Below are 26,563 nucleotides of genomic sequence, written 5' to 3'. Positions count from 1 at the left end.
TTGTTTTCTTAGTGAGTTTTGAGAGTTCTTTATATATTCTGGATAAAGTCTTCTTATCAGATATATGTTTTATTAACATTTGTTAATAAAACATTGTTTTATTAACAATCCATAGACCAATTTTCTATTGGTCTATGGATTGACTTAATTTGTTTTAACCTTTTCTTGTTTTACAACAAAATTCCCCCTTTGACTTTTCCAAGACTACAAAGTGATTTAAAATTTAGGAATTTGAAGTGAGAAACCACATGGCCTGTCTGTAATTGCAAATGGGGCTTCCCCAAAAGCTCCACGCTCTCATTGACCAATGGCTTCTGGTTAAGGCCAGGGGTTGAGAAGGAAAAATTTTTCTCCATTCTGGCTAGCCTAAGAATTAAATTGACATGAGACCAATTAACAGGAGAAAAACAAAAGTGTAATCACATGTATACCTCCTGTATACAAGGGAGAGACCCAGGGAAACTGGGCAATAACCCCAAATGGTTGAAACCATCACCTTAAATACCTTTTTCAGCGAAAGACAAAAGAAGATGTTGAGGATGGAGAGTTCTCATCGTGGGAGGAAAAGGCAGAGTGAGCAAGGGTGATGTTGTGATGCAGATATAATGGCCTTCTGCACTAGGAACAGTTTCTAGAGGTTTAGAGCTCTCTTCCTGATACCCTCACATAAGGTGATTTCCCTTGTTAGTGGAAAGGTCTCTCACGGTACTGTCATTTCTACTTGATTTTTCAGAGCCTGTTTTATCATGTTTGAAGTTTCTTTAAAGTAACTGGCTTAAAGTAATCACTATGCCAATGATGCATATTTTGAAGTGGCAAAATGTGCTCCTTTTTATGGGTTCTGACATTTTAGGAAGTTGAGCATGTGTGCACCTCAGACTCTCCTCCCCCTTGACGTCCTCCTCCCAGGCTGCAGGAGGTACTCTTCTCCTTTCAGCTCTCTGCCCTGAGAGTGCGGCTGGAGCAGCACCGAGGCAGTAAGCCCCGAGCTGCCCCTGCGAGAGCAGCAGGCTGGCTGAGGGGAAGTCACCAGGAGAACTGACCAGAATGGGGAACTCTCTGCTAAGGGAAAACAGGTGAGTCCAGATTTCTGAGGGGCAGGCAGTGGGGGATGGGACAGGGCCTTGCAGCCAGAAAGAGTAAAAGGTCTTTGGGCAGGGTTGGGGGAGCCCAGTAAAGAACTGGAAAAAAAAAAAATAAGTGCCTACTGATCTTCAGACCCTACATTCAATTCCTCATAGGGTTGACCTTCTCCCCAGAATCAGAGTGAGCAGCTGGGGGAAAACCTCTGAAAGGCAGAAGGACTTCATCAAAGGAGGCCAATGTAGTGAACCATGACTTAAGAAATGGAACAACTTTCTGAGGGCTGGGTTTGGGTGGGGTGGGTGGATGCTCTCCTGAACTCTGAATGCCTGCAAGGAGCTCAAAGACATCACTACTTTTTAAATCGCTATTTTAGTTCCAAATAAATAGCAAGTTTCTGCCCACACTTGAGGCCTCATCCAGTGCACTTTCCCTGCAAGGGGTAAGTAGAGGTCATTAAAATTGGTCAAGAATCTGGCTTACTTTTTCTAGACTTCAGTTTCCTGATTTTAAGAGGAAATAATAATACAATACCTACCTTGGAAGTTTCCAGTGCATGTGATGCTAGCACAGTGCCTTACACACAATAAGGTTCAGTAAGAAAATATTATTTTTTTGGACCATCAGCTTCATTAACCTCAAAGCAGTTGTTGTAAGAATTTGTACCACCCAAAATAAGAGAATCCCTAGTGAGATGGTCTAGGGAGAATGAGCTTGCTGGGACAGGGGGCGGGGAGTATTTTTAAGGGTTATGTTTGTTATCCCAAGGTTGGCTCCTGCCACTGGGAACTGGGACACAGGACCCAAAATGCCACCTGACAGAAGAAGGCTTGGCAAGCCCGTGGGATGTGGCCTGCCCCTCCCTGAGACCCAGGGTTTTCTGAAACTCCTCCCTAGTTCCTCAGAGGCCAAGCCATCTGCAGCTCCTGCTTGTTATCAGCTTATAAATCCCCATTTTCATATCCATGTATGAGTTCCTCAAATGTAGAGACTATTTAAGTCATTTTTTTAAAGACTTTATTTATTCATAGAGACAGAAAGAGAGAGAGAGAGAGGCAGAGACACAGGCAGAGGGAGAAGCAGGCTCCATGCAGGGAGCCTGATGTGGGACTGGATCCTGGGTCTCCAGGATCACACCCTGGGCTGCAGGTGGCGCTAAACCGCTGAGCCATCTGGGCTGCCCTATTTCTTAAGTCATTTTTGAATTCCTGTTCCCTGGCATTATTTCTGACAAATAGTAGGCCCTCAAAAAGAGTTTGATGAATGGCTGGAAACATGAAGAAATCACTGTCCTGAGAAGAAAAATAAAATACAGATATAATGTGACTGAGAAATTCATGATTAATGTGACATCTGAATTTTTTTTTAGGATTTTAATATAATTTTTAAAGGCTTATATTTCCTGGGATCTGATTTTCACCTTCACTTCTAGTTCCCATTTATCATCCAATCAGCAGATCCCCACCGTGGCTCTCCAGATCAGATTTGTTACAAAAGCCATGGAAATCTGCCCCCCTCACTAAGCAGAGTGGCACCTAGTCCTCTATGAGAGGAGTTCAGAGTCTTCCTTACTGACTGGTGGTCCTCAGACAAGTTACCTAACATTTTCGGCCTCAGTTTTCTCATTGGTAAAAAATAGAATCATATATACCTCATGGATTTATTCTGAGATTAAATGAAATATATAAAATGTATGTGTTATATACATTTAGTAAGTGGATTGTACGTGTGTGTGTGTGTGTAGAGAGAGAGAGAGAGGTTGAGAGAAAGTAATAAACATATAGTAAGTAGTACTTAATTTTTAGTTCCTTTTTCACCATATTCTCAAATCCCCATGAATGAAAAAAAATGGTCATACAGAAACCCAACCTGCACAATGAACAGATTTATTTTCTTTATTTAATCCTTTCTTCTCCTCTTATCCCACGTTGTCTGCTTTGATGCTATGAGAGATGGTGATTTCCGTGAGACAGGGCCAGTACCCTTCCACACCCCTATGCGCAATCCCGAAGACTACACCAAGTGGTTAGGCCTCTCCGAACACTGATAGTCTCATGGTCATCATGAGGAATCCTGGCCGTGTGGGAACAAAGGATTTAGGACGCGTTATGCGTGAAAGTCATTGGAGAATGTCAACTGTCAGATAAAAGGTTGCCATGTTTGTTAAGGAGGAGCTGTGAACAGATCTGAGGCGACAGGCAGAAGCTGGGGTGATTCTGGGGTTCCACACAAATGGCAGAAATGACAAAAGTGGAAAAATTAGGAATGGAGGTGGGAAGCCTGAAAAGGAAAGAACTTAGCTCATCCCTGATATGTTGGGTTTTAGGTGGCAGCAGGACACTCAAGAAATACCCTGGACTCCGAAAAATCAAAGCCGCAAACAGAGAACATCCAGGTGAGAACAAATCCAACAAACCTCCTCCCAGCCTTTGCCCAGGAAGAGTAAAGTCTGTCGGGTCCTAGACTTGATGTCCACCATGGAGCACCCTGCTTGGCCCAGCAGCAGTTATTGTCATAGTAAAGGTGAAGACAAGACAAAAGGCAAAAACACTTTGAACCTTTGGGCAGGAGAAGTGCAACTAGAAATAAGACCTATTTCCTGCTGTCTCTGTTTATTTAGCCCAAATACCTTTGTCCTCAAGCTCCATCCTGACCATTCCATTTTAAGCTCTGAGTTTCTATTTCTGAGGTGACCGCATCTCCCACATCATCATAATTGTTGAAAGGTTTGTGGAGAGAGACACTTGCAATTACCCTGATGGTGTTAGACCAGGACTTCTTCATTAACCCTTTCTGACTAGTCCCTTTGAGTGCCCGGGAATCACTAAAATATGGAACCAGGGTGTCAGGATCCAAGAATTCCAAAGAGTGTCAAAGCCAGTTGTTCTGTGGCCTGTAGAATTATCTGTACTTCTCCCATGGTTTCAGGAGAAGGTTTTAAAAGAATATCAATTAAATTAAAAAGCAACCACTGAGCCAAAGCTTATGTTAGGAGCTGGGGACCCCAAAGTTTCCCTCAACAGGGTACATCTCTTCAGTGCAAGCTAAGGATCATATATTGGGGTGATATCACTGGACATATGTTAAAGCATACAGTCCAAATAATGAAACAGACCAGAAAAGTCATGGGCATCATAACAAGGGAGAGACTGGGCGGTCTAGAAGGCCAGGGAAGCTTTGTGTAAGAGACAGGAACCCGGAATTGCTGGCACATAGCCGGGTGTCACAGAGATGCATCTGGTCTCCTGCAGAACCCACCCCAAACCAAAACGTCCCAGTTGAAATGCAAGAAAAATCTACAAAAATTTACATTACAGAATAATTGAGTGGGGGAAATGACCAGTTTGAAAACAGCCTTTGCCATGTTGAACTTTATTTGACCCTTACAACTCCAGGAGGTAAGCAGTCTAAGTATCCCCGATTTATGACCGATCAACGGTGGCTCAAATTTTCCAGAGGTATTAGTACAGTCAGTAAGTCAAAATCAGCTATCTCTTTTCATCTCCCAAATCTCCTCAAGTGAACCTGGTTTCTGAGCATGGATAAAGATAAGGCTCGGTGGTTTCCTTCTGGTGTTTCTTTAGCCACAGAAACAAGAGATATAAACAATGGCTGAAAATAGCATGACAGCCTGAAGAGGAGACATGCCTTTCAGCCCCAAAACTCTGATGCTGCAGGGCCCCGGGAGGTTGTCCCAACACTGCCATGCTCGTGCCCACAGCCTCTCCTCCTCTATCACCCTTGGCAAGGGAACTCCCTGGGAAGCTCGCTGGGGTTGATCTTTCTGGATGGTATTTTACAAATGCTTGTGGGTAGTGTTACGGGTAAAGGCAGGGCTTTCACATTCAATTTTGCAGGTAGTTGACTATGACTCAAGTTCAGAAAGACGCCCAGCATGATACTTCGACTTCAGCCTGGATGTCTGACTGCAGAAAGATCCTGAGCCTTTCTGCCTGCCCCAAAAGAGATCACAAGTCCTGTTTATTTTCCTGTACTTTGAGTAAAGGAGGCAGATTTGATGAACTGAGCCAGTTAGAGTTGCTCTGTCCTTGGCTACCCATTCATTTATCAAATTATTTATTGAAAACATATTTACCAGACACTCTGGCACATGCCAGTGATATATACCATGATGAACAAAATGAGTGGTCCTTGACTTTATGAAGCTCTAGTGTAGGATGTAAATAAATGAACTGTTACATAACAAAATTGAAGATCTACCTGTCTTTATTAAAAGGTTCATGAAATCAGCAGCACCCCAGCTAGCAAGTAGAGAGGCTCTTGAAGGAGTTCTACAAAATGGAATGTTTCTATAGAAGGAGGATGGGGAAGAGAAAGTTATCAGCAAAAGAAAAGGATTATTCCGGGCAAGGTCACTTTCTAGAGGGAAAAGGAAAGTCTTATCATGCATATCATCTCACCTTTTTGTGGGGATGGAGAGAGCCCAAGTGACAGACTTGGTGGCACAGATTGAAGAATTGCTGGCCCACAGGTTAAGACTACCTTTCTGGAGGAACCTGCAATTAAATTATGTACTAAGCACCAGTTTGGGAACTCAGTCCAAGTGATACCATTTTTGAGCCGGTGTTGTTTTCAGTTTTTTTCCACCCAACAACCACACTATGGTGTCTAACTATAATATGGTATAAATAGGAGAACTTCAGAGTGCAGTAGAATTCTCCATAAATATTGCCTAACCTGTACCAGAAAGAAATTTCTAAAATGTCCACATACTGATGCCTGGATTTCCTGGAGATGACTATTGTGTGTCCTTTCTCACAAGAGGCCAAGTAAATCATTGAAATCCGAGATAAGCAAGCAATTCTAAGTAACTTGGACACATCTATCATGCTGGAGTGACTCCTTCCTCTCGAGACATTAACTCACCCTTTGGAAATATGAAAATGATGCTTATCAACACCAGAAAGTTCCTTCCTCAATTAGGAGTTGATAAGCATCATCTTCATATTTCCAAAGGGTGAGTTAATGTCTCGAGAGGAAGGAGTCATTCCAGCATGATAGATGTGTCCAAGTCATTTAGAATAAATACTATCTTGGACAAGGGCAGAGAAAAAAGGTTTTTTGCAGGGGCACCTGGATGGTTTTGGCTCAGGTCTTGATCCTGGACCAGGACCGGGCTCCTTGCTCAGCAGGGAGTCTGTGTCTACCTCTGCCCATCACCCCGCTCATGTGTGCTCTCTCACTCTCTCTAAGGTAAATAAGTAAAATCTTTTTTAAAAAGAAGATTTTTCACAGAAATGGTCAAGGGAAGGGAGTTATCCTAATAATGCTGTAGAGACCAACATTGTGATTTGGTGTCATCTCTGGGTCATTTTAGATGCTGTTACTGCTACTTTGCTGAAGGGTGTTTCTGCCTTCCGTGGTGAGTGGATAATTATTTTCAAGAGTTATTTGCCTAAGTGTGGTTTCAATGTGATATTTGCTGTAAATCACCTGTAACTACCCACTGTCTGTCACCACAGGCGAAGCCTGTCACTACCCAGACACAATCATCTGAGAGGCAGGCAGGAAAGTGAATTGAGTCAGTCAGGCAAGTGACAATTCAAGCCTGGCAAGAAACAGGAACAATAGCCTTGATGGCCCTCCACAAATGGGAAAGCCTCAGAAGCAAGGACGAAACTGGCTCCCAAGGTAGAAGAAGGACCCCGAATCCCACTGCGAAGGGCCGGACTCCATGTACAGAAGCACACATTTCTGTCCCTCGCACAGAGAACGGACAGCTGGGGTGCTCATATAAGTCATCCTCCACGCTGGAGTAAAAGACCCACTAAAAATAGCTCAAGGTCCTTAACTGACTCATAAGGACATCAACTAGACTCTCTAAGCAAAGTAGGACATATGGTCTTGCTGCTTGGAGCACATGTCCTTGTCTCCTGAGATGATAATGAGTTTCCTGTTTATACTGTGTTTCTTCGGGGACTGGTCTCTACAGAGTAGTTACCTCTGTGCTCACATGGGACATGTTTGATTGCTTGTTTGCTTGCCTCCTAGGAGATCAGAGATGGGGTTTGGTGTTGGAATCGGAAATAATCCTGGCTCCTTATCTCACATGACATAAAAGAAGTTGATACTCTGTTAGGGAAAAATATCCCCCAGATAGTTACCTAGGACATCACCATAGTTCTCTATAAATCAATCCCACTTCAGCCATAGAAAAGGGAGAAGTGAGGAGAGAGAGAGACACACGGGCCAAGGTGGAGATTTCTACTTGGTCTTACTTTCATTTTTCCTTTTATCTACCTTCGTTTTCCTCCATGCTGGAGGAGGTATGACTTTAACAAATGAAAGAGCTTAAAGATAAGGTTTTGGAGTTGAGTGTCATTTCCTTTGAGAGCCTCTGAAGGGCGAAGATCACGAATTTCCCTTCTCTTTCTTTTTTCAGTAGAAAAATATGCATCTTTAAAGCAAAACCAGATTCCCCAAAGGAGAGTAAGTCATTGCTTTCTTATCTTTTCTGCACTTGATAGACTTGCATTTCCCAACTGCCCCTTCTCTGTGCTTCCCAAGCTCTTTGGGCATCCTGCCAGTGTCATACTTGCACATCCATCTGTGTCATTCGTCCAGCTGCTTGGGTCTTTCTCTGCTAGACTGTGAGACTGTGAGGCCATTGGAAGCAGGAACCGGCCACTGATCTCTGATCCCTCCCTGAGGTCAGGAGGCTGGAGGGGTGAACGGGGAACAATGACCGGAAGGACAGAGGTGCCTGAAGTGCTTCCGAGAAACTAGAAACTAGAAACCCTTGCGACCCAGAGGGCCCGGAGGGGCAAGGCCTCATGGGCAAGCTTAGGATTGCCGGGTTTTGTCCTGAGAACTGCACAACTATTGAGGGGCTTTATTTTATTTTATTATTTTATTTTATTTTATTTTATTTTATTTTATTTTAGAGGGACAGCACAAGCAGGGGGGAAGGGCAGAGGGAGAGGGAGAAGCAGACTCCCTGCTGAGCACAGAGCCCAACCTGGGGCCCAACCCCAGGACCCTGGGGTCACAACCTGAGCCAAAGGCAGACGCTGGCCAAGGGCCAGCCAGAGGCCCCTGTCGGGGGGCTTTAAACCCAGGCCCGGTCTGAGGCCCCTGCATGAAAAGACCTCACCTGGGCTGCAGTGCAGAGACCCCACTGTGCTGGCCGGTGGCAGGAGCAGATGCTGGAAGATCGCCAAGGAGGTGAGGCCCGGGTCCCTGGAGACAGGAAGCCCTGCAGCTGAGGAGGAGGAATTGGAGAAGGACGCAGAGAGAGAGAGGAAGTATAGGCCTGAGGAGGGGCCACAAGATTTCACTTTTCTAAAGAAGAAAAGTGAGGGGGTTTGGGCCTTGCCTTCCTAGGTGCAAAGAGCAGAGCCCGATCCATTCACTCCGAGTCTTGCAAACTAGCTTGGTGCAGTGTGCAAGCGAATCAGCGGCCCTGCCAGCCCAGCGTCACCCCGGGGAGCCCCAATCTCCGTCAGAGCAAACCGTGGGAGCAGTAAGACCTCGACTGCTAAGAGTCACAGACGGTCCCCGTGGTGATGACCAGGGACGTCCCGAGGGCCGTGGGAGTTTCCGGAGCTGAGAGCATGTGGAATGCCGGCCCCGGGGCAGGCCAATCCCTGGGGGCGGCTCCCACCTGAGAGCTCCCTACGGAGCTGCTGGGTCTGTGAGGGGGCGGCAAGGGGTTGGGGTGCCCCTGAGCCCCATGGCCTTGGGAAACTGGCCTGCTGCTGTTCCCATCTGCTGGCAAATGCAGGAACGGGAATGCTCAATTTAAGAATTTCCTTCCAGCAAGCTTTTCTAGAGCAGCAGGCCCACACGGTCACCCCTCCAGCCCCCCCAATCCCCCAAACCCTCCCCACCCCACCCCTGTGGCCTGCGGTGGACACAGGCGCCTCTGGACACTGTGGCTCCTCTGAGGCCCTCCGCCGCCTCCCGTGCTGGCCTGTGAGCCCCTGGGGGACAGGACCTGTTTCTGATCTGTCTTGGTCTCCACAGTGGTACAGGTTGGGCATGCTGGGAATTTTGTGTGAGGCAGGCAGGGGTGGGGGGCTGGAGGGAAGCGTGGTTTCCCTCTCAAATCCCCACCCAGTGTGCCTCCCTCCACTCAGCCTCTCTGCCTGAGCTGCCTGCCCCCCTCTGCTGTTTCTTGTTCAGCTGGTCCTGGGGTTCCCCTGGGGTGCGCTGCAGGTTGGGGTGGCCTGATGGGCTATTGGTTGGCTCTCTGACTGCTTCTGTTCCAGTCTCCACACTCCCCGCTCCACCCGGCCTCCCCCCTCTTCCCCACCCTCTCTCCTCAGGTCTCCCCACGGCCTGACGCTGATTGTATTTTCTTTCTCCAGGTAAAGAAATGTCATCTGCTCCCACGCAGGTAACGCAAACATCTCTGAGCCTTTTGCTGAGGTGCCCCAGATGGCAGGAGTTGGCCTCCAGGACCCCTTCAATCCTTGATATGAAAGAGAGACTTTAAAATTTTTTTTTAACTTTTATTTATTTATGATAGGCACACAGTGAAAGAGAGAGAGGCAGAGACACAGGCAGAGGGAGAAGCAGGCTCCATGCACCGGGAGCCTGACGTGGGATTCGATCCCGGATATCCAGGACCGCGCCCTGGGCCAAAGGCAGGCGCCAAACCGCTGCACCACCCAGGGATCCCTGAAAGAGACACTTTAGATGCCAGTGCTTGTCAGCCCAGGGCCCTGTGCGGGGCCTGGTGGCCGCAGCAGCAGCCACCTCTGTTGCCCATCTCACTGCGAAGGGACTGATGCACACGGAGCCCCGTGCTGACGCCAGGCAGTGAGCTGAGAGCTTTGCCTGTAGTGGCTCATGCACCTGGTACAGCGACCCCAGAAGACCAGCACTATTATTTCCCCTCCTTCACAAATGAGAAAACTGAGAGTTAAGTGATACTGTCCCCAAGCCAGATAACTGGCAGGAAGTCAGGGGCATGATCCAAAACCAAGCCTCAGTCCCAGATCCAGGCTCTCCCTCTTGTACTTTGCTGCTTTGCTCTTTATCTCCTGAGATTCCACTGACTGGGAGCTTCTCTTGAGTGGTTTCCCTTTTGAATAATGCAAAAATCCCTAGAATGAGTAGTTAAATATCATAAGCCAATCGTGTTAGGGTGGCCTCGGGTAGTTCTTATGAGCAGGCTGCCCTCAAGGCCTGAGACTTGGAATTATACCCATTGGCAGGGGTCACTCTGGAACAAGAGGCAGAGAGGACCTGCCTGGGGAGGCGGAATAAATATTCTAGACAGCGTGAGCTCTCTGGATGCCTGGGCTAGGGGTTAGGTGGAGGCAGCCATTTAGGAAAAAGAGCCAAGAGATGGAGGGGAGATGGTCATGGAAGACAGACCTTGCTCGGGGTTGGGTCTGTGTTGAGCCTGGAGTATGCAAAGGGAAAGGCAAGAGGCCCACTCTTGATAAGATTCTTCTTTGCCCAACAGGACAGTGCTGACCAGAGCTCCTCGGAAGATCTCTGCTACACCCTCATTAATCACAGCGTCCTTGGGGGAAAGTCATCAGGGATCTCTGCTGAGAGGTGCTATGAGAACATTTCCCCTAAAACCGAGACACCCAGGGAGTCCTTGGGAAAAACCGAGGTTTCATACGCACTTCTCCGTGTGCCTTCCTCTCCAAGGCATTCGTCTTCCCCAGAAGATGCATATGAACTCATCATACCTAGGAGAGTCTTCTCCTACTCCCTGCAACAGCCACATCCACCAACACCACATTTGGAGAACCGGGTTTCCTACTGATAACGAAACAGTTGGACCAGCGCCCGTCTAATAGCAGTAACTATTAGATAGGGGTTGTGGGGCTTTGGTTGAAGCAGGCATGGCGTATAGGGCCCTTCAGGCTTACCCCACCTCCACACACAACAGCCCTTTCTTAAGGGGTCTCTGCAGAATCTGGTTTGCAAACCACAGGGCCTCATAGATCCTGTTCCATAGTCATCCAAAGACCAACCACCCATCCTGAACACCGCTCTTTGAGAAGGGAGTGGCTATCTGTGATTCCAAATGGCTTTGGAAATGGTAGGAAAGGCTTCTTGGTCCCCTACAGCTATGAGCATCACAAAGGGTCTGCTCCTCTGTCCAAGTTCTTCTTATAAAACGTCCACAATGATTGTCTTCTAAAGTCACAAGGAAGCTTTTACCCATAGTAGTAAGTGTCCCCAGGGGTGTTCACTTGTTCGACACATGTTTGAAGGCCCAACCCCTCACCCAGAGCCTTCCAGGTGAGAACCTGTGTGTGCCTCGCACCCCATGCCACTTAGGTATGTCCTTTGACTCGTTGACCCTTATGGGTTTGTTGGTTATGTGGTCTGAATCAGTATGTTCTGGACCAAGTTTTTATATAATTTTTAATATAATTTTAACCCATATTTTTTAACCTGTATTTCTCCCTAGAAATCTTATCAAGAAAATCATAGCATTAGAGAATGGTAGAGTAGAAAGACCTATGGAGACACTCTAACTCCATTACCCTTTTTGCTTAGAGAGGATAAGTAGCCCAAGGCACCTTGCAAGTTAGTGCCAGAACTTTATCCAGAGCCTGATTTCCTGGTTTCCAATTCAACACTCCTCCAACATACTACATAGAAGAGGCTATACTCAACTGGGTGGTGTATGCGTGGATGAACTAATATACTATGTATAACATATGAAAAAAATGTGTCCACATGGGAAAAATAACACACACACACACACACACACATATCCCTTCTCTAATGAGACTTTCTGTATGTTCTGATTATTTTTCCTAATTTTTTCCTCATTGCTCCTGGAATTCCATCTATTGCCTAAAACAGGGATCAGCAAACTGTGACCCAGAGGCCAAATCTGGCCTACTGTCTTTTTTTTTTAATATAAATAAAATGATATTGGAACACATCCATGCTTATTCATGTATACTGTATACATGTTCATACTGCTCAGCCACAGAAGAGTTGAGTAGTTAGTTGTGACACACTGGAGGTCCCACAAACCCAAGAACACTTTTTTTTTTCCCTTTTCAGAAAAAAAAAAAAAGTTTGTAGACCCCAGGCCTAAAGGATGATACTTGGAGATAAACTTAACAAACAGAAGTGTGTTTGGGTCTTGTAACTCATAAGAACTGGTACCAGTAAACTGGCATGAAAATATTAAACCACAAATGAGATGGGACCAAGAATAATTAGCAAATTAGACTATTTCTATAGTCACACCTGCATTCTCAACTTCCTGTTCTATTTAACCCGTGGCCATTGTCCTAATTTTAAGGATGTTAAAATAGTAGAGGTTTGTTGACAAAGTAGTAGATACATTATGTGTTTAATTACTGTTTTGTCCCCCAAAGTAACTAAATAACTATTATTTAAAATGTAGTTTAGTACATTTTATGCCATCTGTGATTTATGCATTTACGCCAGTGAGGAGAAACCCAGTGATATCAGGTGGGACGTATCAATACAGGTTCGCTGAGACTTTGGCTGGGCGGTGATCTTCAGCTAAGAGCCAATCACATCTGGGTATCTTATCCTCTACTAACTTCCTATTTTCAGCAAAATTCTCTCCCATGGAACCCCAGCCTTGACCCTTGGCCAGGATTCACTTAGGGAAAGAGTATGGACACTAGAATCAGATAATCAGTGACTCACATCATGGTTCTATCCATCCCTTCCTCCCTCTACGACCTTGAGCGTGTAACTCGAAGGCTCAGCTTTATCACCCACCAACAGCAGAATGATCTAATATCTGCAATCCATTTACTGCAGACCTTGAATAAATGCTATCAAAGAGCAAAGAGAAACAAACAAACAAACAAACAAAAAACCAACTTCATGATGTATGAAGAAAAACATGTGTTGACGTGCTTGATTTTCAGGGTCACCCAGCGATCATCCAATGGGTTAGAAATTGCTGGGTTTTATCCTGGAGTTTTTCATTTGGACACTGGACCATTGTTGAAGTTGACTGGCTTAAATATTTTTAGTATGACACAACTTATATTAGTTTGAGTCTTAGCCTGTGAAAGTATTACTTGTCCCAAATAGTATATGCCTTTTACTATATATAGTAAATATATAGTATTTACTCCAGCAATATATTCAGTATAAATGCTGAGCCAACAAAATTTGTTCTCAAGAAATCTAGAGAGATGAGGGAAGGGGATCACTTTTGAGCAGGAGAGCCCTTTGGGAATGCTTTGTCTGTATATAATGCTAGTCCTGTTTTCCATAGATTTCAGGATTTTGATGAACGCGATGGAAAATACACATTCACACACACTCACACAATGTTTCATTCAATTTCAAGTGCTTGGGGATGCCACCCTTCCCGGAAGGAATTCTTGGGTTCTTGATAAGAAACCGAGGCTGAGGGTTTAAACTGCTCCCTCAGGTCACCCCCCCCCCCCCCGCCCCCAGCTCATCTTACACCTGTAGCAGCCAGCTCACACAGACACATTTTATGCGGCAACTGCAGGTTTTGTGGTTTCCGTTCTATGTTTGTAGTAGCGTCTATAAATAATCCTTTAGGCTGTGAATAAATTCTTATTCAGAACCAGAGGTAAAAGACAAGGGCAAAGCTAGGTCAGGACAACTGACCGTTGATAACAAGTAAATTCAAATGCTGACATTTTTAGAACAACCTTGGGTGACAGGTGCTTCCAATAGTCTGAGGAATGGAGGGAGGGGCAGAGCTGGGACAGGACAGGGGGGTCCCCGGGATGCCACAGGATCCCTCAGACAAAAGGAGATGCTGTTTACATTGATCTGACTCCCTACTTTATCCAGCGGCCCCTTGTGCTCAGAGAGCAACTTGAAAGTCACTAGATCTGAGCACCCCTCAGTTCTGCAGGCTGTGAAGTGGGTCAGCAGTTCCCCCCACTTACCCACAGGGGGTGCTTTTGCAAGGCACTCTGGGGAGCCCTGAGAGGTCATTACCATCCCAGAGTCTTCTGCTGTCTGATGATGACCCCACTGAATGCATCCCCTCCCCTCTCACCATCTGAGTTCCTGGGGGTTGGGGGGGGTCCCAAATTTCAGTCAAGCCTGAAGGAAACATGGCCCCGGGGGCCACCAAAGTCAGAGGCCACTGACGGTGTGAAGGTGCCAAGCACGTTGGACTTTGCTCCCCAAAGCTGCGGAACTCCAGCCTCATCCTCCCACCTCTCCAGACCATGGTGCCCTAAGTACAAGATGAGGGACTGCCTTCGGATGCTAAGAGCATCTGCTCTCTCACCATAAAAGAAGGACGAAAAGGCGTCTGTGGGCCCCACTGCCAGCAACGCAAGGACAGTGAGGATGAGCTTACTTTAAGGCAATGAAGCCATAATGGAATCAGGGAAGGGAAGACGTGGAGAGGCTTCTTTCATTTTTCTCAGCACCGATGAGATGCTAAATAGGGCAGGTGTCCATGCAGAGCCCACAGCTAAAAGGGAAAAGGGCGCATGGGTGGCTCAGTCGTTAAGCAGCTGACTCCTTTTTTAAAAAAAGATTTTTATTTATTTATTTGATAGAGTGAGAGAGAGCACCAGCGCGGGGAGCAGAGAAGCAGGCTCCACTGAGCAGGGAGCCCGATGTGGGGCTGGATCCCAGGACCCCGGGATCATGACCTGAGCCAAAGGCAGACGCTTAACCGACTGAGCCACCCAGGTACCCTGAGCATCTCACTCCTGATCTCAGCTCAGGTCCTGATCTTGTAGCTATAAGATTGAGCACCACATTGGGCTCCATGCTGGGTGTGAAGCCTACTTAAAAATAAAATTAAAATAGGGCAGCCCGGTGGCTCAGTGGTTTAGCCCCTGCCTTCAGCCCAGGGTGTGATCCTGGAGTCCTGGAATCCAGTCCCACGTCGGGCTCCCTGCGTGGAGCCTGCTTCTCCCTCTGCCTGTGTCTCTGCCTCTTTCTCTTCGTGTCTCTCATGAATAAATAAAATTTTAAAAAATCTTTAAAAAATTTTTTAAAAAATAAAGTAAAATAAAACAGAATAAAATAAATAAATGGGAAAAGAAAGAACGTGAGCTTCACCCTAATCAGACACAAACATGTGCAAAGGGAAGCCAATCTGTTTATTCCAATCCCACCACGGCTTCAAGTTCAGCTCCGGCGTCCTTCCTAGGCAAGGCCTTCACTGACCACTCTCCCTTCTGACTACCCACAACCCCACGGTCTGTCTCTATTGTTCATCCCAGGCGGTTTTTCCCTGCTGTTTCCTATTTGGTCTGCGCAGAGCCTTGCTGCCTAATGAGACCAGCAGCTTCTTATTATTGCCCTGCTCTTCACTGCTATCTCCCAGAGTTTTCTGCAAAACACATCATTAAAAAAAAAAAAAATCTACGGAGCTAAGTTAAATTGAAAAGTAGAAAAGAACTGAATGCAGGGACAGAAATTTTGTTGGGGATGGGAGCAGGGGCACGCTCCACTGCTCTGGCTGTACCCTTCCTGCCCACATCTCAGTGACTTCCAGAAAAGACCAGTGTCTCTTCTCAAATCCCTTGGATAGTTGTTGGAACCTTACTATGCCCGGCATTATGCTCATCATGAAGATGCCTGATGACCAATAAATTCATCTCCTATAGCAGAGCAGTGTAGACGTGAATGCCTCTTCAGACACCTCACAAAGTCCAGTTGTCCGCATGCCACTAGAGCCAGAGTCAAGCCTATGCAAAGTTTTCTGTATGACTTGCAAGGGGTCCAGGTAGCTGCGTCTCAGCGCTTTCCAAGGGAGAAGGGACGAACACACTGTCCTCCTTCCAGCTCCAGGCCCTTCGGACACCTGGGCCTGCCAGGGGAGCCCCAGGAGGAAGCAGAGGGGAGAGAGCACCCCGCTGCTCTCCCTGGAACAGAGGAGGACCTAGCCCACTGCAGCCCATCCGGCTGAGTCTTGCTCAAAAGGGGAAACTGCCGTCAGGGATATGAAAACACCAGTTCCAGCACCATTTACCACAAGAAAATGCCAGCCCACGTCACGGGCCTGGAGAGTCACACCTGTGAAGCAAACGTGATCGTGACAGTGCCCGTGCAAAAATAATTTATTGTAAATATTTTTAAATCCCTCCCCATTAAAGTCATTCATTACATTCTAAAAAATACAAACACACAACAGTTTACATTTGACATGTGAAAAATAAAGAGGAAGAAGGGAGGTGCACCTATTTGGCTGGTTTGAGGAACTGGCCTCAAAATGAGACACCAGGTTACAATAAATGCATCCTCTAGTTAAATAAGAAAGCGAATTCACATTATCCAGAGTCCTGGAGCACAAAAAGACCAGGGCAAATCCAGCCTGAGACACCCCCTTGGACACTCCCCATACACAGCAGCCCCCCACACTGACGTCTACCCACGGCCAATTTAACTGAGATCCTGGAGCTAAGAACATCTCCTTATGGGACCACAACACTCTCTCCTGGAAAATTTCCTGCAAACAATTTTTTTCCAAGGAAACAAACACTCTGTTTCCTCGTGCTGGACAATTCTACGTCCGTAGATGATCAACACAGTCGCTAACATTCCCCCCAGCCTGCAAACAAAGTGGCATTCAGCCTCCCACAATTTACTTCAAACAGAAAGTGGTTCTTTCTGTTTCCAACCACCCTCAGTAAGATACACAACCAGTGCCTGCAGACACTGAGTTTTGGACGAAGCCTAGTCCCAAGGGACAATAAAAAGCCATGAGCCAGCGTGCACGAGGTAAGCAGCCTCAGTGATCCTCTGATGGAAGCTGGAGAAACTGTTGAGTGGGAAAATGATCCCAAACGACAGCAGTGTGTTCAAAACTCAAAACGCTCAAGGACCCACGTTTCCAAAAGGGGTGTTCCAGAGTCACAGGTGCAATGAGGAGGGGCGAAGTAAGAAACACGCATCTCATTTCTGTAGCTCCACATAACACAGTAATGTTGGATGGCGGGTCTCAGGCTGGTCTGCTAAGGTATGCAGCCGCAGGTCCTGGAACCAGACCCAGAACTTAGCTGCTTTGGTCTCCCAGGTGCCTCCCTCACAGTTCTGCTTAGAGGTAGATCATACATCACATCGGGCCTGGGCGAGTGGGAGAAGGATTTCAGTGAGTGATTAGCTGTGCGGTCCCTCACCTCCTGCCTGCACACTCTTCCCACCTGCACGGAGTGGACCCGCCTGAAAGGTCACCTCTGCACTATGGAGTAAGTGTCCCCATGTAGGTGGAAGCAAGCGGTGCTCTAAGAATAGCAGCGAGTTCCACCCACCGTCTGACTTCCTGCCTTTGCCTACACCCAGCTTTGCCCCCACATGCTCTTGCTGGACGCAGAGCCCGGACTTCCCAAGTGCAGAATCAGGAGAAAAAGGACAGCCTCCACCCCTTCACGTCATTGCCAGTCCTTCTCTGGTAATTCACAGGATCTTCTCTGGAAAGCAAAATGCATTCTCTCATCCAAAAACTCAGTGGAGCGCTGCTTTCAGATACAGACCAACATCCTCCACTTCATTCTGGAAAGAGAATACAGACAAACGGAGGTCACTCATTTTTTAAAACCGTGATTATTTTTTAAAGATTCTTTTTTAAAGATTTATGCTTTCATTTTTTTCCCCCGTTGGGTTTGAATATAAACTCTTATGCAAAATTGAAATGCCTGGAAATTCCTAGCAGAGGAAGTTTCCTTTTCGATCAACACACGCGGACACGCATACAAGTGCACGCGCGCACACACCTACCTCTGAATGCTTTACGCAAAGCAAATAACACATTGCTCATTTGTTTTGGCCTAATTCTTGGTAAATAACATTCTGTGAGGCCTTTTGGGTGCTGAAGATATTTAAATACTCAGTCCTTTTTCATAATTTAACTACTAACCTCTAAATTTTCAGTTTGCTATTATGAGAAAGTCTGATGAGGAAATGGTGTGGACTGGGCCTGACCAAGGAGGATATGCCCATGTAAGGACCTGGGGACACCACACAGAGAGTCCACGCTCTACCACAGGGTCCTCGCGGTTGCCATTATGGGCTGGGTAATTCTTTGTCGTAGAGAGCCATCTGTGCATTACAAGATGTTCAGAAGAATCCCTCACGCTACCCCAGACGCTAATATCTCACATACACACCCGTCAGGACAACTAAAAACGTCTTCAGACATTGCCAAACACCCCTGGGGTGCAGTGGGGGCACAAAGTTGCCCCTACTTGAGAATTAGTGCTCCTTGGCTAAACTTCCCAAGTTTCCTGGACAATCTATAAACAACCCAAATGATTTTCTTTGATACCAAGCAGTCCTTTTAAGGACAGAGCTCACATAGTGGCTCCTCCGCCAACAGGCAGCTCATTGGTTCAGCCCAAAAATGTGCAGCCAAGATTCACTGTTCTCATTGCCTACAGTTTTTTCCTCTTTTCTCTCACACAAATCTGGTCTGTGCCTTTGTTTCTCATTTAGTCTACTAGCTGACTCCTTCCCATATGAGAAAACACTACCAAATATCTAACTCATGTTGAGATGTCTAAAATAACTCATGCTGCCATTTTATATTTGTAAAACAAACTTTCTCTCCTCATCCCTGGGCCCCCAAACATCCATAAGGTGAAACAGGCCAAAAAAACAGGGGGGAAAGGGAGGTGAGAGCTATTAAAACAATTCCTTGGGGGCACCTGGGTGGCTCAGTGGTTGAGCATCTGCCTTCGGCTCAGGTCATGATCCCAGGGTCCTGGGATCAAGTCCTGCATCGGACTCCCAGCATGGAGCCTGCTTCTCCCTCTGCCTGTGTCTCTGCCTCTCTCTCTCTCTCTCTCTCTCTCTGTTTCTCATGATTAAATAAATAAAATATTTAAAAAGAAACAATTCCCTGAACCTTGATACCATCATGCTGCATGAAATTAGACAGAGAAAGACAAATGTTGCATGATCCTCACATGTGGGATCTAGAAAGAACAAACTCATAGGAAAAGAAATCAGACTGGTTGTCGGGCAGGGGGCTCAGGGGGTTGGGTGAAGCCATGGCACAAACTTCCAGTTATAAAATAAATAAGTTCTGTGGGTGTAATGTACATGGTGGCTAGAGTTAACATTGCTGTATGGTAACTCTGAAAGTTGCTAAGAGAGTCAATCCTAAAAGTTCTCATTATGTGGGAAAAAAAATTTTTAAAGAGTCATTTTCTGGGCAACCCGGGTGGCTCAGCGGTTTAGCGTCACCTTCAGCCCAGGGCCTGATCCTGGAGACCTGGGATCGAGTCCCACGTCGGGCTCCCTGCACGGAGCCTGCTTCTCCCTCTGCCTGTGTCTCTGCCTCTCTCTCTCTCTCTCTCTCTCTCTCTCTCTCTCCCCCTGTGTCTCTCATGAATGAATAAATAAATAAAAATCTTTAAAAAATAAAAATAAAAAAATAGTCGTTTTCTTTCATCATCAACAATAGCCAAGCTATGGAAAGAGTCCAAACGTCCAGCAACTGATGAAGGGATAAAGAAGACGTGGTGTATATTTATTATATATTCTATATATGGGGTGAAATATAATGGAATATGACTCAGCCATCAAAAAGAAATTTCATTCTTGCCATTGCCATTTGCAATGTCATGGACGGAGCTAGAGTGTATGAAGCTAAGTGAAATAAGTCAGTCAGAGAGAGACAAATACCCCGTATGATCTCACACACATGTGGAATTTAAGGAAGAAAACAGATGAACATAAGGGAAGGACTAAAAAAAGGAGAGATGGAAGCAAACCATAAGAGATTCTCAATGAGAACAGAGGGTTGATGGAGGGAGGTGGTGGGGAGGGGGGCGATGGGCTAGATGGGTGCTGGGGGTTCAGGAGGGCACTTGTGAGGAGCACTGGGTTTGTATGTCAGTGATGAACCCTTGACTTCTACTCCTAAGTCCAACATTGACTATATGTTAACTAACTAAAATTTAATTTTTTTAAAAAAAGAATCATTGCTCTCTGTTCCTGCGGAACATTATCTCGGTAGGAAACCAGCTGCCCAGCTCTAACTAACAGCCCACTAACTGCCTGGGTAATCAGAGTGGGGGGGAGGGCAGCAACCCTCAGGCCCACAGTGCACATGAACACGGAAAACTGGCTCAGGACTCACGGGGTCTCACTGGGTCCCTCCCAGGGGCTCTGCCTCTCCAGCCCACCCCTCCTGAGCTTGCCCCCTCTCTTGGCCAGCCTGCCTTTCCTAGGTCTCTCTTCTTCCTTCCTCACTTCTCAAATGGTCACTGTGTCCTCTTCCTTCCTGTGACTGATGCTTACATTCCTGAGAATATCAAAGTCTCAACTACCGCACATACGTACTCTAGAAAGTGGACATGGGGTCATGAAAACACCCATCCCCTACAGCAGAAACGTCTGGGAGGAAGGGCACAATCCCTGGCTGACTCCCAGCTGCCCCCCGGGGGACGGTACGGAGTCTGGCCCTGGGGAAATGTCTCCAACGCTATCTGCTCAAGGTCAGCCCAGGCTCTCCTCAGGCTCACAAGCCACCCCCTCCCCTTCGTCGCACTCTGTATGGCCCTCTCAACCCCATAATCTTCTCAACTCCTCCTCTACCTTCCTCGCCTACATTTGGAAATTGCTGGTAACCCCCAGACTCCAGAGTGGCCTCAAAAAACCAAGACCGTCACAACACAGCAGTGGCCACCACACAGAGCTCAGGCAGTGGGCCTCCTCTCTCCCTTCTTCACACAGGAGGGGACCGAAGGGCTCCCTTGTTTCATCTTTTTCTCTCTTTCCTTCCTTTTCTTTCTTTCTAAAATTCCTATAGAGGGGGGCATAACCTCTTCACTCTCTACATCTATGCCCTCTGTCCGGCCCACAGACGCTCTTCTATTTATTCCTGAGAGACACAGAGAGGGAGGCAGAGACATAAGCAGAGGGAGAAGCAGACTCCCTGTGGGGAACCCGAAGTAGGACTTGAGCCCAGGACACTGGGATCATGACCTGAACCCAAGGCAGATGCTCAACCACTGAGCCACCCAGACACCCCCCCCACATATGCAATTTATTCAGATGTTCAGCGAGGAAACTTCATTCCCAGCGAGCTAAGATTTGGCTTCCTGAATGTCATCCTTTCCACTTATTTGGGAAAAAGAAAGCTTGAAGAACTGCGGTACATAACCCTTTGCCTTCTTACACAGGGATTAGCCTACTTTAACTTCCCATTATAAGTGAAATAAGAAATAAGTGTCATTATAACGGACGTCCCTTCTCATACTATGAGTGGCTGGGGAGCTTCATAACCTCACTGCTCTGCTCTTTGGATGCTAGGCTGGGGGGCCTGTGCTCGTGGCTAACCCTCCCCCGATCTGCCTTTCTCAGCCACTCAACAGCATTCGCTCCTACTAGTGGGTGCACAGTGTTTCTGATGGACCGTGGATGATGGAATGTCAGGGACAGTCGCATGGGGGGCTAATGGGAGCCCAGCGAGGGGTCAGGGTGGGACGGGAGACCAGAGGTCAGACCAACCTGGTGCAGATGCAAGGGGGCACCTCTCTGGGGCTCATCACCTGCTTTTGTGCCAAGTCTTAACTGCTCTCAGATTGTGACATGTGGGTGGCCTTCCCTGCTCACTGAGTGACATGCCAGTTCTCTCATTCCACCCTTGGTTTCAAAAGCAGACAAGGTACGTTCACCCTACCTTTCTAAGGAAGGCGACTGGTTTGCCTTGTCCGGCCCCTGGGTCACTGTCAGAGACCCAGTGGCCCCCAACAGAGAGAGACGGGTTCCCCCCACTGGGATCATCGTTCAACAAGCTGGCTGGATCAGTCGCCTCAAATGGAACAGTCACTTCTCCCGTGAAACCGCGGCCTTCCCATGGAGCCTACTAATAATTTGGCCAAGTGGGGTACGGGCCTTCAAATGTGGGTGAAGGACACCAAGGAAACATTTAGCCGTCCTCCTCCTTACAATTTAATTGCCCCCCCCCCCCCAACTACTCCGTCTGTCCGTCTGTCTGTGGAGGGCAGGCACCTGGAACCTCCCCGCCAGCCGCCCTCGCTCTGGTTCCCCCGTTGAGGCCACACGTCTGCCCTCCTGACTTCCTCCACTTACCGTAGAGCAGGAGCGACGCCGGCCCAAGGCCCAGGGTCTCACAACCAGACACCCCCTCGTCATGCAGACTCTGCAGCAAGACGCCCCGCACCAACTCCTCATTCATCATGTACCGCATAAAGCTGTCGTCCTCGGAAGGAACCCCAAACTGCAGGTGGTAGGCTATCGTGGCATTTTCACCGCTGAAAGGCACAGCAGACAGACACAGCGACAAATGTCAGCGGGATCACACTGCCACTCGGGAAACTGACTTCAGCAGGAGCCTATTTGCAGTTCCTCGGGTTCTCCCAGTAGGAAATAGCACAGGGCCCGGTGTCCTAGAAGGACCCTCTTCTGTCATTTCCTCACAAAAAGGTAGGGGGACCCCACCCTCTTCCTTCCATCTAAAACCCACCCTCTGGGAGACCAGTGTTAGAGGCCGTGGAAGGGAGAGTCAGGGAAGGTCCAAGGCTGGCCCACGGTGGGTGAAGCAGGCTCCCCGCGGGGAGCCCCAAGCGGGACTCGATCCCAGCACCCCAGGATCTGCCGCTCAACCACTGAGCCCACCCAGGCGTCCCTGGGTTCTCCTGTTTACTCCCCTCCCATGTTCCCACGCTCCATCCACCCTCTCCCTGCCCTGACAGGCGCTGCTCAGGACTATTTGGTTTAACCAGTTCACTCCTTGGCCTATAAAATGTTCAAGGTAAGCCCCGCGCTCCCCGCCCCCGGCTGGCCCCCGACTCCTGACCTCACAGGCCGCCCTGCAAGGGCAGCAGCAAATCCCACCTGCCTGGTTGGTCTCTGAGGTGAGAAACTTTATGTTGGCAAATCGAACTCCAATAAAACATAAATAAATAAATATTTAGATAGATATTTAGATAGAGAGATAGAATGGTAGATAGATATTTAGATATTTAGATAGATGATAGATAAATATTTAGATATTTAGAGAGAGAGAGAGAGAGAGAGGAACTCGCCCTGTCCCATTCCCGTCTCCCGGCTCCAGCTCTGCAGGGCTCAGCAAACGGACCTAAGGAAAAGGAGTTTTCATCTCCCTGGAACGTACCTTTCCATCACCAGAATAAAAATGATCACAGGGCGTCCTCGCTTAATTAGCAGCTGACGCCGCTCGTCAAAGGCCAGCTCGGCATTTAGGTTTGCCAAGGGCATCCTGTGACCTTGCTTCGAGAAGGCCCAGATGAAGAGCCAGCAGTCAAATAATCACAAGGGGCCCCGTCTGAGACACCCCCCACCCCCCGGACCCTCCCAGGAGCCCCAATCGGCCCACGGGGGAACCCCCACCCCCGGCTCACGATGGGGAGCCAGTGCCCTCTGGTGACCAGAGGTCACCCAGGCCACCCCTCCGCCTAGAAACCGCGACCCCCAGTAGGGTGGGCAACCCTGCAGTTCAAACGCAGGACACACCAGCAACCCCCGGCCGGGTGTGCTGCTCCGGGCACGCTGGAAGTGCGTGTTCACACTCAGCCGGCCACACGAGCTTGCAGGTGTCATCATTTGCACCCGAGCCCCGCCTCCGATGACTGCCCTCCGTGGTCACCGGCTGGACACACAGTCACTGGCATCCCACGGTGGGCAAGGCTCACCTCGGCTGCCTGGTGACCAGAGGCTGGCTTTCGGGAGACCAAACCAGGTGAAAGGAAGGGTGGCTCTGCCTAACTCTGTCCCACAACCTAGCGCCAAGGCCCACTGTGGCAGGTCACCCACCGGGGGACTTTAGACAGGAGGCCAGATTTTGAAGCAAAAGGAGAGATTTGCAAGAAAACAGAGAACCCTGGGGGCTTTGCCTGGCTGCCCGCCCGCGGTCAGAATGGGCCTGGCAGCTGATGAACCAAGGAGCCTCCCAGAAGGTTCCCTAGGGGCTTGGCCCGGACAGGACTGAGGCCAGTATCCCCAGGCTCTGGCTCTCTCCTGCCCACTAGCAGCAGCATGTTTTGGGGGGTCAATGGCTTTTGTTTCTCGATTCAATATTGTTAAAACACTGCCTGCACTTCTTGGCACGAAAAAAAAAATGCTTCCTGTACAGAGCTCCTCTATCCCAAATCCTAAAACCCTTGGGTTTTTCTTTCACATCACTTTGAAAAGCAAATTCCCTAACATTAGGTCTTCAGAGGTCTAGCCACGTTTGACTCAACTTGAGGATGTCTTTTTCCCCCATGTCCACCCCAACCCATCATGCAATCCCACCTCCTCTAGAGCCATGATATGGGGCTGGATTCTTGGAAAGAAGCAGGTTGAGTGTCTTTCCTTTCTGGGCTCAATCTTTAAATTGCAAGTTGGGGCAATTACTTGGAGGAAGATGTGTTGGGCTTTCCTACTGGCATTTTAATACCCACAATTTGCGATTGAAATGAGCTATGTCGGGGCAGCCCCGGTGGCGGCACAGCGGTTTAGGGCCACCTGCAGCCCAGGGCGTGACCCTGGAGACCCTGGATCGAGTCCCTCGTCAGGCTGTCTGCATGGTGCCTGCTTCTCCCTCTGCCTATGTCTCTGCCTCTCTCTCTCTCTCTCTGTCTGTATGAATAAAAAAAAAGAAAGAAAAAGAAAGAAAGAAAGAAAGAAAGAAAGAAAGAAAGAAAGAAAGAAAGAAAGAAAGGAAGAAAGAAAGGAAGAAAGAAAGAAAGAAAGGAGCCATGTCAGGGATGTCACCCCAAGGTAACACACACCACGGGGGTTCCATAAGGGAAGAGGAACAGTGTTGGTTCCAGGGCAATCCGTCACTGTAGGCGCTTTCAGACTTCGGGTCCCTATTGGTCCCATCTTATTGTGCCACTACCTGCTTTCCATGTTTCCCCTCCTATCTGCACCGTGATTATGTTCTGGGAAATGTGGACTTTGAGAGGGGGGATTTCAATACAGAGCTATCTTCCATGGTCACATTCCAGAGGTACCTTAGGAATAGCGGATAATAAAGCTTTGCCACATAAATCTTGTCCTAACAATACAAAAAGACAATCAAATGACTCCCCCACACATATACCTTTTATCTAAGTCCTGTAGACAGAGACACAAATATTTAAGATTAAGAGACGTAAAAAGAAAAACTATATGTGTGCGTAAAAGCTCTACATGCTTAGTACATAAAGCATATACGGCAAATGTAAGTATAGAAGAAACCACACCAAGCCCGTTGATGGCAGTCCATTCAGCGGAAGGGAGTGAAATGTACTGTGTGTATGGAATTGTCTGGAACATGCAGTATCCGGGGGTAGCAGGCTGGGGTGGAAGGGAGAAGGTAGGCTTTTCCCTTATGACATGTCTTTATATTTTTAATGATACAAGGGGCAGGGAATCCTTATGTTCCTCAAAAGCAAAAGCTAGTGTACGGATTATATCATTTATATCACATTACTACTGGAGATCTGTTTTTTTTTTTTTCTTTTTAAGTAGGCTCCATCCAGCGTGGAGCCCAATGTGGGGCTTGAATTCACGACTCTGAGATCAAGATGATCAAGAGCTGAGACGAAGAGTCGGATGCCTAACTGACAGAGCCACCCGGGTGCCCTTTGAGATCTATTTCTAGTCCTACCTGTAGCTTATTTGAGCATCTGCTGTTAAACAGGAATGGTTTACCCAGGACTGGCTTTTCCTCTCTTTTCCGTGTGACCTTATTAAGACATACAACTAATAGGGGCTTGACTGCGCTCCTTTGTACAATCAGGAAGTTGAGCTGGTGGGTGTCCAAAGCCCCTTCCAAAGCCAACAGTCTGTGATTTTCTCATTGGTTCCCTCTGTGCTTTGAGACTCGGGAAGTCTTTCTAGATAAATGGTGATCGGTGTCGCTTTCTAGAGGAGACGGCCAACATGGAACTCTCCACATTCTTACCTGAAGTCCATCATTTCCACTGAAGTGAAGTAACGACTGAGAGATGGGGATGAAGTGTACACATCTGTGAGCTGAAACAAACAGGAACAAGTAAGACAACCACACGCATCACAGCTGGATCACACTGCAGATCACCTGACAAAGCAAAACTACTGGGACACAGATTCCACGCTAGCACTAGGATCCACTTATCTGCAGGCTCTGGATCAAGAAACAGGAGGGTGTGCGCCCACCCCCATCAAAACTCAAGTTAACACTCATTTAAAAGAACCTCATTTATAAGGAGCAAGTGACCAGGCTGGGATTTCCAACATCTCTCGCACGTTGCGATGACACCTATGGCCTTCATGGTGAGAATGGTCAGCAGCCTGAGCCCACACGGACCCCGAGGACCCTGGAGAGGAGATAACACTAAAGTGGCTGGGCAGGTAGCAGAACAGGCCACTCAGGACATGTCATGGGACATGTCATGGGACAAGGGCTTATTCTCTGCTTTCTGTAGAGCTTCGTTGTACAGAGAAACAGCCAAGGGAGCCCCATATAGCACTTTCCCCTGGATAAAGGGACTGGATGAGGCTGGTGGATAACTGCAGAGTTCTTACTGGATGCATGAAATACTGTAATCACACGCCAGAAATGACACCTGTGAGCCCACAACCCACGTTTCTC

The 26,563-nt window shown here is 47.7% G+C and overlaps 2 protein-coding genes across 3 annotated transcripts in view; one reads left to right on the top strand and one right to left on the bottom strand.

Moving 5' to 3' along the window:
• The first annotated feature begins 628 nt into the window (after positions 1-628).
• GCSAM (germinal center associated signaling and motility) lies at positions 629-12,145 on the top strand. 2 transcript variants are annotated; one of them, XM_025477832.3, is made up of 7 exons: positions 629-1,076; positions 3,410-3,478; positions 6,422-6,466; positions 7,487-7,533; positions 9,414-9,442; positions 10,520-10,614; positions 10,714-12,145. In XM_025477832.3, exons 1-7 carry the CDS (start codon positions 1,048-1,050, stop codon positions 10,829-10,831), a joined length of 432 nt encoding a protein of 143 aa, XP_025333617.1. In that variant the 5' UTR covers positions 629-1,047; the 3' UTR covers positions 10,832-12,145. The 2 variants fall into 2 exon arrangements, with proteins under 2 accessions (XP_025333617.1, XP_025333611.1); XM_025477826.3 differs by having other exon boundaries at positions 911-1,076; positions 10,520-12,143.
• Positions 12,146-16,073: 3,928 nt separating this feature from the next.
• The window catches only part of C33H3orf52 (chromosome 33 C3orf52 homolog), a 29,544-nt gene continuing 19,054 nt past the window's right edge, over positions 16,074-26,563 (bottom strand). Inside the window, exons 4-6 of the mRNA XM_025477840.3 lie at positions 25,895-25,965; positions 22,072-22,253; positions 16,074-17,523 (exon numbers count right to left, since the gene is read on the bottom strand). Coding sequence (XP_025333625.3) covers positions 17,519-17,523; positions 22,072-22,253; positions 25,895-25,965 — 258 coding nt within the window. The 3' untranslated portion in view covers positions 16,074-17,518. The remainder of the gene's footprint in view (positions 17,524-22,071; positions 22,254-25,894; positions 25,966-26,563) is intronic.

Source organism: Canis lupus, chromosome 33 (genome assembly GCF_003254725.2).
Source record: "Canis lupus dingo isolate Sandy chromosome 33, ASM325472v2, whole genome shotgun sequence".
Lineage (NCBI taxonomy): Eukaryota > Metazoa > Chordata > Mammalia > Carnivora > Canidae > Canis > Canis lupus.
The sequence above is the reverse complement of the archived record's forward strand: the minus strand, read 5'-3'. Positions and strand labels throughout refer to the sequence as shown.